The sequence below is a fragment of the Nilaparvata lugens genome, chromosome 4, assembly GCF_014356525.2.
Source record: "Nilaparvata lugens isolate BPH chromosome 4, ASM1435652v1, whole genome shotgun sequence".
Lineage (NCBI taxonomy): Eukaryota > Metazoa > Arthropoda > Insecta > Hemiptera > Delphacidae > Nilaparvata > Nilaparvata lugens.
In genome coordinates, this window is record NC_052507.1 from 22,187,258 (window position 1) to 22,201,374 (window position 14,117).

Below are 14,117 nucleotides of genomic sequence, written 5' to 3' on the forward strand. Positions count from 1 at the left end.
CAGTGTCACATGCAAGAAAACGTTCCTTAGTGATGATAATATGGAATCATGCCAAACAGAGTTTGATAAAATGAGTTGAAGAGAGTCGAAAACGATCCGGTTGTCGAACGACGAGTTGGACATCACCTTTCAACAACTAGAACGTAGTTCAAAGAACACTCCGTTGCAACTACCTTGGGATTTTATTTCAACATTATCATATTGCTAGTACCATGTAGCCAAACGTTCTCACATTTGAACGCACAGAGGAACCGATGGCCTAGAATCTAGAATATTTACGATTTATTCTCATCGATGACCATTAGTTTTTTCAAGTCAATTTTTCGTAATTTGGTGAGTTAGAAGCTTGCACCGAGCAACTAAAAAACATAATAAGGATCTCAAAATTGCTTTTTAAAGAGGCCACGTTACTTACTATTCACTCACTATTTAGAGTGATAAACACCATCTTTTCACTGCTTTCTAATATTGAAGTTGATGAGGCCTATCTCCACTCTCATAATTTACGATATAATGAAAAATATAACAATAAAATTGAAGAGGATATTAAATATTGAATAGAGTTCGATTTTATTTCGAGTGATGTATATTTGTAGTAATATGTTCTTGTGAGGAAGGAGACTTCTGTGCTAGCGAATATTCTCCTGTTTTTTAAATTCTTGTTAAATGAGTCATTAATGTCTTTTTCTGCTAATGATGCTGAACAATGTTGGCAGATGCACAAATTAACAGTTTCTGTGTTGTCCTAACGTATTTTATCAAAACCTAATTCTAAAATCTCTTATTAGTGTTCCACCATTGTCAGATACAATGAAAAACAATCTCAATGGCATTCTGAATGCTCATAGTAGAAATCTGGCCATTTATCTGTTTCCTTGCCAAATATTTCGAGCTTGTCCAATACCATCAAGCTGTTTGTTGCTTCAACACTACATCGAAATGGAAGATAACATTAGATACAATACTGCATAGTATTCAGTGCTTTTGGAATTCAGCCAAGACGAGTAGGCATTCTTCATGCATTCTCTGATCAAAGAAAGTTGAAAGAGACATATTCAAAGTAGGCTGGTACCACAATAATCATATTCTGTAATTCAATATATTAGTAGATTCCTAGAACAAAGTAAATCATTCAACGGTCGTATCTGATTTACTCAATGTAGGAATAATTGAGCCTTCAACACTTTCAAGGAAAATGGTGGCAGCATCACTGAAGAAAATTAATGAAGACGAATTACAGCAGTGACGTCAAGAATTTATGGAAGGTTCATATTGAAATTTTCGCATGCATAGTATGATCCAAAGCTGAAACCGCGCTATATACGAGCTCACAACGTCAGTCTAAAAACGTTGCGATATTGCATTCCGATCCATTAAAATCAACGCTTCATTTCACACGGCCTCTGCAATTTCAATGAATGCTTTTTATCGTTTTTCAATTCGAACTGGCATGACATTTCAGGTATTGGGAATCCATCAGCTCTGAAAATGTTCAAAGCTGTAAAGTAATTATAATGTATTATTTCTCAATGAATACCTGTTTTTTGAAGGTAGAGCATGAAATATCCTTACTGAGGCCACATAATGTAGCATTCAGGCCTATTCCATGAGAATATGAACGTTCTGACAAATGAGAATCAAACACTAGACAGACCTATGCTGTAGTATCACTCACTATAATATGAGTATCTAGCGTATGAGAACTAATTACTTATATTACAACATATATTTTTTGAAAACATGCCATCGAATAAGAGAATATGCTAGTTTTTTTTTCTTTTTTTTAAGTGTATCAGAGATTGACAATGGTGTAATAACTGAAACCGGTCTTTATAAATCAGTGGTTTTTTGACAATTTCTTTGTCTTTTTCATTCAATATGAATATTCTAGCTCAAGTTGAGAGACCTGTGGCGTGAGTGACATATTATTTTGAAAATCAATGCTTGAATCAAAATCATACTAGTCTTGAAAGAATTTCCCCAATTATGTGAGCCTGTTTCTTGAAATAATCATAGTGCAAGATTTCTAGAAATTTAATAGCTTTTCATGATTATGCAGATAATTCATTCCCCAAATAAAATAATATCTGGAACCTTCTCCATTGAAATAACATTCTTTATTTTTTGAAAATTGGAATGAATTATAATAATAATCATCATCATATCATACAGGTAACTTGTCCTGAAATTTCTAGGATGTAGCATTTTTGTTAAGGGGAAAATACGTATTTCTGGCCCGAAATCTAAGTATTTCATCCCCAGGGACAGGAGCGGGAGAATCTCAGAGATTTTACGAAGTAGGCTACACGTTTCTGGATACAGAGCACTTTCTAGGTGATTGTATCCCAGGCTTATGAGATACACTGCAGTAAGCAATACAGGGAAGCTTATAAGGAAACCTATTATAGTAAGAAGGTAGTTGAGTCAGTCGTGTGCGTAACAACATATTATATAACGGACCTACATGCACGAGCTAACATGCGCTATTCACACGGACACACAGTTTGCTATTCAAGTACACGTACACACACGTCAGTGATATGGTATCCATATCACATGTATGCGTCTACCTGTTTGGGTGGGGATGGCGGAGGGGTTGGTTGGTGAAGGATAAAGATAAACACACACCGGGTAACATCGTTAGTCGTTACTGATATCGGAGGAAGCTGTGTGTATCTCGAGTCAAGCTGACTGGAAGATGACTGCCTACAGTTTTCGTGTATCGAACAGGGGGAGGCAAGTGCAAGTTCTGGGGGGTTCTAAGTGTTATGTGGGGTACTAATGGGTGAAGGGGGGCTGATTTTAAGCGTCAGGAGAGGACGAAATCTCTCTCGATCGAGAGATCGGGAGTGTTGTTGCCGTTGTAGTGTTGTAGTGACGTTGTGCTGCTAAGCTAGGAAAGAAGACAGGCTCTCTGGCAATCTGGCGAGTCCGTTCTACACTTCGAACTTCATTTATAGAACGAGCCTCCCTCTACTCTACTTCACTGCTCTCTCTATCTATCGCTAGACTGTCGGTTTCTGTCGCTCCCTACCCCCGAAATATACAACAACTAACGCACGCTCACACTTGCAACAAGCTACTCTAGCCGTGTTGGGATGCCGTGGTGGCTTGCCAGTCGCGTTTGAAGCTGCTCTATCAGAGGGGCTCGTGCGTGTGTATGCTCGTGTATACATGTGACTGGCTCCCCCCCCTGACACCCACATCACCCCCCAGCGGGGCACACTAATTGGCAGTAACATGAAGTATATGTCAGTGCCGCGCTCGTCCTTAGAGACACCACCACCGCTGATGATGATGATGATGACGTTGTTCCCTTCCCGCTGCTGACACTACTGCCTCTTGCCTCTACTGCGGCCCTCTGCCAAACTTAGTTCCAGTTTTACGCGGCCAACTTTGCGAGTAGTCCGACCGCGTCGTGCTGTGTTGTGCCGTGCTTCTCTTCACCCCCAACCCACCAATCGCTGATCAACCGTAAACAAACATTGCCGGACGCAACCGCGAAAGTGCTAGTGCGCGAGTGAATGAATAAATTCTTATCACACCGCTGATTACGAATGGTGCAGTGTTTATATTGATTTAAAGATCCCTTTTTTGTTGCGGAATTTGTCATGAGGACTGTGGTCACGGATCACATGCGATAATACGATTAAAGAAGTGTTATTTGTTACGATTTCATTCAGAGTTGGGAAAGGTTGTAGTTAGGAGAGTTGGTAAATTAGAAATTTTCTTGTCCAGACATGTTTTAAGATCAGCAACATTAACTTTCATATATTAATTATTATAATTTTGGAAAATATAAATAATGATGTATAATAATATTATTGGAATAACTTATGATAATTAATTCATTGCCTTGGTATTATCGTGGGATATTACGCTGGATTCGAACCAAATTAGATTTACGAGCAAATTATTAATTTTGAACAGATATAATATGGATGATCTTATTTCGACATAAACAGAGATGACAGAATAGTTTGTCAATTCAAGAGAATTTTTTCAATATTGTTCTGCACATCACTATTATAAATTGATTAACACAGGAGTAATTAACGTATCTGTCTAACAAGAGACTAGGCTACTAAATTATTGTTTGATAGAGTCCGAAGCAATGGATTATTCATCCAGTTCTTGAGTTTCTCTTTTCCTGAAATAATGGTTCACTAAATATGGATTATTCAAACTCATTCAAACAACAGTTAGTTTATTCAAAAACAGTTTTTTATACTGGAAGGAATGTTCAGAATTCAAGTTGATAGCTGATGAGTGTAACCACCATACTCATACTTCTCATGCCATAAGCTTATAAATCAATTTCCCAGTTATTGAGTAGATAACACAATTCATAATTTTTATGTGGATGAGAGTATTGAATTTGCTCATAAATATTATTATATTTGAATCCTCTTCGAGTTAATCAGAAATATTACAGCATTTACATTCTATTAGTGATTTCCTCTTCAAAATATATCTGATATCTTCTTTATATACATACAGTCGAATCTTTTTAATAGAGAATAATTGAAACAAAACTAATAACAATTTTGAAATTCTCAATTTGTTATTCTGTAAACTCAAATTCGGAAAGTCTTATTTGATAAAAATTCAACTCACGAATTTTTAGAAGCGAATTTTATTGATCCCCAATGCATTGCTTCTTCTACCAAAAATATCATGTCAACTCATATTAATCCACATTATCATCAACTGTAAGAGCTTACTCCAATCATGGAATGCTCTGAGTGATTAGATATCCAATAGATGCAGGTAACAGACCTAGGAAGTAGATGCTAAAAAAACTCCTGAAAACGATAAAGCCATACGATATTCGAGATTACCTAAAAGGGGATAAGAAACTAGATTATGGACAGTTCCAAGTATGTAAGTTCACATCCTGACAAAAATTCCATGAATTTGAAGTGATATGGAAATGAAGTGGTCGAAGAGAACTTGTGTTGCTAACTGGAAGTCTGACTGAGACTCCAGGAGGCTGGAAAAAGGAATAAGAGACGAGGTGGTCGAGAGGGACCTGTGAGAGGAGTCAGCAGTCAGCAGACGTCATGCTGAAGTGGCGGTGGCAGATAGTGCTGTTGTGCCTGAGCTGCGCCCTGTGGGACACCGGCTCAACCAGACCCGACGATGTCCTCGACTTCCAAAAAGAACGTAAGTGAAGTCTGACTATATCTTGTGCCCTACATTGCATGCACAGCTACCAAATATTGTCTTACAACTGAACCAGTCAACAGTTGAATGTCTTATCTTATTCCGCACACACTCTTTCCCTCATTCTGACAACAGACACACGTCTGCGCATATTTTATTCACAGTTATCCCTTTCTAAAAGCATCCCCTTCAACCTCACCCCCACCCTTAACCTGCGCACTGCTCATGCCCTAGAAAATAAGCCGGCGCCCTCTCTGAATACAAATCATCCGCGCCTTTCGCTTCCCACCAAAGTACATTACTACTGTCTAGGTCCAAGTTCATTTTCCCACAAATATTCAAGTGCTGGTGGTTCTTGACAATGTAGAATGACTCACTGAACTGAGTTCGATTAGGTAAATTACATCTATAGGGAAGGTAATGAAAATATTTCTTCGCATACATCCAGTTTTTCTTCAAAAATATAAATTACAGAATATAATTTCTTTTCTCTTCGTACATACTAAAAAAATGTTTTGCAAAACTGGCGTCAGTTTTGATAAGTTTGATGCACTACCATTTGATGAGTGTTGATGAGCTTCGCACCGGGTAATGAGTGGATGCTGATGAGAGATATGTATCAGTAGATTGTTTTCAAGATTAACAGAAATTATTGGGAATCCTCTTCAATAATATTGAGCTGTGATCATCTGCTAATTGAATATACTGCAGCCTACTTGTTTGTACATTACTTTTCAGACCATGATAATATGTTCCTCTCAGAGTCATCATAAAACAATGATGGCCTTAATAATTCTTCTACGATAACACTCATAGCCCACCTCATTAATAATTATTAGTATCTGCTTCAAAAGTAAATCTCATAACAGCTGTCAGAATGAATTGATCGAAGAATGGTATAATTGGATGAGAATTGAATTGAGTTGAGTGAATACTAGGAAGTATTGATTTGGTAGTTTGCTAATTATTTATTATTTTTCTCTGTCGGTAGTTTGCTAATACTTTTCAATTGAAATCTATCAGAAATTCACACAATTCAAAAGTGAAGTAAATGTATTTGAAATGTATTAGTTTTTGCGTCATCACTGCTCATTCAGTGATAGTTTTCAACTATATATCTGGCTCCTACTGTGAATATGTTATATAAATAATGTATTTTTTGGGATCCACAGCAAAACGAATAGGAAATGGATGAAAAATACAAGTTACTACATAGGATTTCGTGTCCTACAATAATTTTATTTCAACACAAGTTAAATTGACCAGAATCCCTCCTATGGATAAAAGAGATTTTGTTTTATGAAGAAATGAAGTCATTACAAATGAATTGACAGAAATAATATACGGTAATCTATATTTTCTATGATCATCCAGTTCTAAGTTTAAACATTCATGATATCAATAGGTTATTTCTATACTACAGCAATATTTCCTCCCATCATATCTGCTGGCAACTATTCAGGAGACTTTAATTTTACCGATGTTTATCTAAATATGTCAGATGACGCAAAAACTTGAAAAATATCGCTTCTTCCAAGATAATTAGGTACTGGAACTAATAGAGGATTGCAATACTCTCGAAACCGTAGATCGTACTTTTATAATATTATTGGCCTTCAGTCGTAAGCAGCTCCACATTTTTGTTGATTCTCATATTTTTAGATGTAACAAAAGTAAATTAAATTTTTGGGAAAACAACTTATTTTGATGAAGTAGTGAGTGATTGCACTTCATCTTTCATTCAAACCTTCAAGAATTTTTCACATTCCATATTTTTGTTTCTTGAAATGATTCTTGAATGGTTGCCAAGAATTTTATTCTGAAGGATGAATATTTATAAATCCACCAATGATTTTCGATGTCGAAATTTCAAAGTAATAATGATGAAGTTAAACTCACAAATTGAAAGTGAGTATGTGGGAAATGATTTTTTTGAAAATTTGATTGACGTTCGGTTTGAATTATTTTCTGAATGCTCCAGGTTGAGCCCCGCATACACACATCGATTTTTGTTAGTACGGTGTTTTGCCGTCCTTATAAATTTCATTAGATTAGACAGATGATGTTCTTCAAGTTCTGTTCAATCAGAACACATCACACCTTCCCGCACGGGAGTCCTGTACGAATAATAGCAATACGAATTTACTTTATTGGAGGAATGATGAGGATCAGCCATAAACTGAAGGATCAGCTTTGAATTGTCAATTTGATTGCATTTTCAATGCAGTTTTTATGCACGATCAGTTAGAAAATACCTTGATCAATAAATATTTCATTAAATGATACCAAGCTGGTTTGAGAAAGCATGCTTCATACATGGAGTGCGAGAATTTCATATAGTATTAGGGATGCATTGCTTATTACAGGCAATTGATGAGACAAGTCTATGGAATATTGTTTGTTCTCTTCTCTTCTTATAACAAGATAGTTGTTATCCATGGAAAAAATCATTGTGATAGGAACATAATGATAATAAATGAACATCACAGGGGAAGTTTTCACTCCATGTTGGAGTTTTAGAGGTTTCAGTTTGAGAAAAGATACTGTAACAATAATTTTCCATGTGAAGAAATGTCATGTCTATTTATTCAATCTTAAAAATTTGAGGAAATAATTAAACTGAGGATGATTCACCAAAAGAGAATTATTACCGTAAAGCTAGGTTTACATGACCATATCATTGTCATAATAGGCTTTGGTTTCATGAAAGCCCCTATAATCAACAGAATCGGTGACCGTTGTTGTCAAAAGACCAGCTTTCCGTGTAATTGAAAAAGATCTATTTTGAAAGTGAAACAACGAACTGAGGCAATTAAATGCAGTCGCTCACTCAGCCTGCTTCTCACGCGACGATTGATGAGAACTGAACAAATCCAATGCAGCCGACTGATTGTGTGTTTACAAGACAACTCCAACTTGTCTATTTTTGGGGTAGATCATAGGAAAAGGGTGTGACAGCCTTACTCACACAATTCTGACGTGTTCGTTGCTTCGTCTAATTTGACATGAGAAATTTGAAGTGACTCAGTGAGAGTTTTCGCCCCTCTACCGCGATAAGATCTACTACCACTGTCCTGGAGTTTCCTATTCTTCCCCCGACACCTCCCTCCCTCCAGTCATTATCATTGGGGTTGTTGGAATAAAGACATTGCCCCACTTAGGGTGGTGGCTGGCTTGATTGAAACATCCGCTACCAGCAGTGGCTAACAGTCAATAAAAAGCGTGATGTTAATTTCTTCACGCCTAACATGAGGGATGTTACATACACCAAATAACATTTATTTGTTTAGAAGTAGTGACTTATATACATACAATGAACTGACGGCTTACGACCTACGTACAAGCCATCGTATGCACTTCCTCTATAAAATCATTTCCTCTTTGTTAAGACAATAAAGGTTTCAGGGCAATAAACTGAGAGTAGTACAGTAATTATGATTAATCATGCAGTGAGATGGTTTTATTGAGAATATGAATCGGCGTTTGTATGACATTTACATGACAAGGTAGTGAACTCACAACCCAGGATCAAAAGTTGGGTTATTATAGTCAAAAGTGTTCAACCATGAGGGGGAGAAAAAATTACATTGTTTGAAGAATATTCATATTAATAATGATAAAATTCCCTGTATCAGTAATTCATATCAATTATACCCATTTCTCTTGATTAGGATCCATGCAACAAAAGTATACGTTTACTTACATGATTTCATCTCTGCTTCAAACTCTCTTATACCGCTCATCAACAATCCATTCCAATCATTTTTCTCTTTTACCTTCTATTCTTTAACTGATATGATTCTGTATTTTTACACTGGGCTCGAACTGATTAATGATAAAGTAATTCAGATACAATAAAGTGATAGTAGACATGTTTCTCAAGTACCCTTGATTATTGGTTCAATTATACAATGATTAAGACTATAGATGTATTCAATTGGTGATAAAGAGATATCAGTACTTTAGATATTAAAATCTCAAATATTGAATACTAAAAATATTTATTACTGAAAACGAAATTAAAATCTTTCAAATTGTATTTGGTGTTATTACTAAATATTAAGCGAACAGGATTCATTCTCTCATAGAATATTTTCCAAAATGAATAGATAACGAATAAGTGAATCTGTCGGCAACAGTATCTCAACATTTAATGTTTGTAAACATTATTCCTTGCCATTTATCAACCTTCTTTTCATCCAACAATCATAGTTTCATTTTTATCAGCTCCTTCATTTTCCATCTTTCCAAATTCTCAACCATATTTTTCCTCGATAAATGTTTTTATCATAAGTCAAAAAAGTAAATTCTAAGCTATTTCCTTGATTTACCATCACATTAGCATTAGACTACTTTTGATCGTAATTTCTTCCAGTCTGAAATTTCTCATATCTCATAATTTACAATTCATCCTCCTCCTTTTTCTTCATCAAAAGGTCTCACTGACTATAATCTTCCATCCAACTTCTCGCTCTAGAACTAACAACTGATTTTATTTACTCATATTTTGTTATTCTATGACCACTCAACTTAATCTCATGTTCACTCTCACCAAATCATGCCTAGACCCCAATTGAAGCTGATGAAGTATATGCAGAAGACGGATGTGAACGCAATGCCAAAACACTTGAGATTGTTGACTTGGAATCCGTCTCACCATTGCAGCTGTGGTCCATACACACACACACACACACACACACACACACACACACACACACACACACACACACACACACACACACACACACACACACACACACACACACACACACACACCAACACACTAGCGCAGTACATAGATCATGGCGCTTAGGCTATTGCCTACTTTGGTAAGCAGCGTGTTAGCTCAGACTTCTCCCTACGCCTTGTGCGGGCTTCCCCATATAAGCCCCTTCTTACATCTCTCCAGTTTTTTTCGAACAGAACTGCCCAAAAAAGCGCTAACAAAATATATTTAATCAAAAAGTGAAGAAGAAAGAAGAGGAGAAAAATGAAGAGCCTAGAGAAGAAGAGAAGGCTATGACGAGGAGGTGGTGAAGGATGAGGAGGAAGAGGATAAGAGAAAGGAGGAATAAAAAGAAGAAGCGGCACATTTTACAAGCGAGACGATCGCTTCTATTGCTGGATCGCCATAAAAACCCGAACCCTTCTCGAAACTTAGTCATCACTCATCTCATCAGTGTTTTTCATCCCAAACAAGATGACTTAGTTTTGTTTGTTATTTGTTTGGGGCTGGAAGGCGCTAATGCATTCCACGTTTCATTACAAGAAGTTATTATTTTGTCGATTTATTAATGAATAGATTTTATGAATAGCATCTCATTCCGAAATATTCTTGCCGACAATATTCTCTCTCGTTTTCGATCAAATCTATAAATATTATACTATCATTTGTACTGATCATTGCACTCAAACATCTATAGTTGGCATTCATAAATTATTTCACCAATATGATTATAGTATTCTTGTTGACATTTGGGATTATCTGCTGCGTTACCAATAGCCTTTCAGTAATATTTGTTCAGGAAGGACCAGTTCAATTTCGTATGATAATCCAGCTCATTGCTCTGTGTACCTACTACTAGACATTATAAACATTACAAGCTCACATTATCTTCATGTCAAGCTTGCATTATCAACAGATTATTCGTTCTGACGAACTTTAGATAGACCAGTTACTGAACATCAAAGGGTTTCTATTTCTATTTATCAGAAAAACAGAGGAAAGCTTGAGAGCGGAGAGGTGAATTCAAAGCTATATAAACCGAAGCTCAAAGAAAAGTGCGTGTTTTAATTTTAATCAGCTAATGCCGGGACGCTGCAATAAACTTTTATTACCGAAGGCATCTGCTCTCTAATCAGGGTTTACGAGCTGGATGAAACTTGTTTTTCATCTTGAATCCAAACCCAATTTTCGACCTTTTCTTCGGAAACGACCTGACTGATTGAGTGTTGAGGTAATATTCGTAATCCTACACAATAACGACTTCTAAGCTACCGTAGGTACTGGCATTTCCTGAAGATTAAACCTCTTTTCTCCACAGAATACCTCAAGAAAGATGGATATTATCTAGTACTGTTGATATTGTTCCTCAATTTTCCCTAGTTCAACAGATTGTTCAGAATCTATATGAATAACCAATTTTCGAAATACAATACTCAAACAATTTATAAAGTTGGATTTTATCAATCATATACAACCAATTGAAAATATCCCAGGTATTTGGGTAGATGAGGCTATTTCCTGCCATTATACTATTATTACTCTCGTAAGTGATCCAATATGAAATACCTGTATTGGTTTCAGTTCTTTGAGGAAGATTTCTCATTGTGTCATCCACATTCTTCCCTCTAAGCCTTATCTTTACAAAGCCGAAAATGTCTCCCACGCTAATGACTTCCTTTCACTCAAACAGGCATCCTGGGCGTTTGACCTTTTATCAGCCCGAATTCTTCACCCGTTCCTTTCTTATCTCTCGTTATGTAGCGCGCTAAACAAATTTCACCTCGCTAAAATTCCCCATAGCTGTTTAATATTATAACATTTCGGTAATTATTTCCAACGGACACATCAGGTATTTTCAACTTTTCTTTAATTTTCACTATTTTCTTTTAAACACTTCGAAAAAATCTTCTGTGACAACTGTCGGTTCACTGTTAAACACTCAAAACTCCAATGCAAAAGGAAAACTAATCTAACCAAACTCATCCCAATCAAACCTTACTAGTGCGTAAGCTACTAGTGTGTGGAGACATACGACTTACCGCCGCCTCAAAGAAATAGTGGATGCGCTGATTGCGCTCCTCACAATCGTCATTTATCTTCTCTTAAACTGGAACTCAACCAGTTAGTCAGGGAAGTCGGTCTTTTTCACACCAAAACCAAATCTAGGTATGGTCATTCCTATTTGATCACAAGTGTACCAAAATTAAATTCTATAATAGTTAACTATAATTTGATTTCAGTAATTTGAATGATTATAATCGAATTTTGTCAGTTTGTAATTCATGAAAGATTTATATTTTTTATTTTGTTTTGGGAGTTGGCAAAACTGCTGTTGAACAGCTGGAATGTTTCGCTGTATTCACTACTGAAGGCTTCGTCACAGTATACATACAGTATGGAAACTTGGCTAGTACCCTGACGCAAAAATCTGCCATCTTGTTAGGAAGCGCCGCATTGTAATAGTATTGATGGTAGGTTCGGATCACTCTAATGATCCGGATCAATTGATCTCGTTCACTGCCACGAGCCAATCAGAAGACCAGGATTGGAACTTCCCAAGGTCACGTGACGTGTCTATTATATGCGCCATGTAAAAACCATTCTGTACCTATTTCTATATTATTAACATATTTTTCCATATTTCTTAACACTGACGTTATAGACTTTATAATCATTCGTGATGGTGACGACGCGACAAGTTTATATACTTCCATATATGAATAACGCGGATGTCAAATTAAGTAGCACTGGCCTCTGGAACCTATACTGGAAGCTATTGTAAAGAAATCTGGAATACTTGACGTAGTTTTGCGAAATCACAACTTTTGATGACTGAGCGTAACCACGAATGCCTAAATGCCTGGAAATCTAGCGTTAAATTTTATTGAAAATGACTCTTTTCACTTGAATCCAATGGATGTCAGTTATATTATTATTATTATTAGCGTATGGCTTTTGATGGTGGGGAGACCCAAGGGTAGTTCCACCTCGCCGTATATAGTCCAAAGTTCCCTAATGGGAAACCGGACACTAAGGTTATAGTGAGCACAATACTTCAAATCTACACTTTTCACTTCGGAATTGAGTTTATTTTGATGTTAAAAAGTCAAAACATATACAAAACCAAAACCAAAACAAAACACAAAAACACTAAGCCATATTTAGAAAATATTAAATTTAGACTATAAATTTAGAGCCGAAAATTTATGGCACGTTATATATTTGCCAAGTCAGTTAGATAATGTTGTTGTATACCATCTTGTATTAAGTACAAAATTTTATTATTTGTTATTCGTACTTGGTATCAAAAACTGTTGTATTCAAGATCATCTATCTTTGGTTTTTTTCTTATTTGATTCAGTAAGAGCAGTTGTAATAGGTACTTTCGTGTTCTAAGGCATTGGAAAGAGTTAAAGTCGATCGTAATGATGAAGTGAAAATGAAAGACCAAAATATAAAATACAAAATAAAACGAAATTTTGATAAACGTCACATAGTGCAGACACTATATAAATTGGTGCTTGCAATCTATATAGTAGTTCTGAATAAATTATTAATTTATTGACCGAGGGAAGTGAGGTCTATGATTCAAGTCGACGGCTTTGCATTTACCTTTATGTATATGTTTACATGTTTATATGCTCCGCATTAACGGCGAAACGCGTGAATAGATTTTCATGAAATTTGACAGGTATGTTCCTTTTTAGAATGCGCGTCGACGTATATACGAGGTTTATGGAAATTTTTCATTTCAAGGATAATATATAAGGAAAAGTAGCCTCCTTCATACACCAATAGGAGGGACTTCGCCCTCCTAGGTTTTTAATAAAGGCAGCGATTCAATTCAATTCAATATTAGAGTAAAAATCAGACCATAGAATTATTTATCATAAACGAGCTGTCGAGTGGATTATAAATTACATGCAATGGTCTTCTTCTTACAAACAAGGATTAGGCTTTAACCTGTTCCGACTCACATCTAGCCAATTATTCAAATAAACATAAAAAATCCTATTATTGCCACCGCTTGCGTGGTCTGCCAACATCTCTTTTGCCTACTGGCTGATAATTATAGACTTTAAATGGTATTCTTTCAGCTGACATTCTTTGAACATGCTCCCTCCATTGATGCCGATTCTCCGTAACTATTTCATTCATGCTGCAGATTTTAAATTCTTTCCTAATGATTCCTAGTGATTGTATTGACATCTTAGTAATACCCTTA

General features: G+C 36.1%; 1 protein-coding gene across 5 annotated transcripts in view; it reads left to right on the plus strand.

Moving 5' to 3' along the window:
* The first annotated feature begins 2,888 nt into the window (after positions 1 to 2,888).
* LOC111047814 (neural cell adhesion molecule 1) overlaps positions 2,889 to 14,117 on the plus strand; it is a 150,044-nt gene continuing 138,815 nt past the window's right edge. Inside the window, exons 1-2 of one of the 5 annotated variants that reach the window (XM_039426960.1) lie at positions 2,889 to 3,713; positions 4,628 to 5,166. In XM_039426960.1, coding sequence (XP_039282894.1) covers positions 5,064 to 5,166 — 103 coding nt within the window. In that variant the 5' untranslated portion in view covers positions 2,889 to 3,713; positions 4,628 to 5,063. The remainder of the gene's footprint in view (positions 3,714 to 4,627; positions 5,167 to 14,117) is intronic. The other 4 variants (XM_022333664.2, XM_039426959.1, XM_039426961.1 and 1 more) reach the window with 4 other exon arrangements.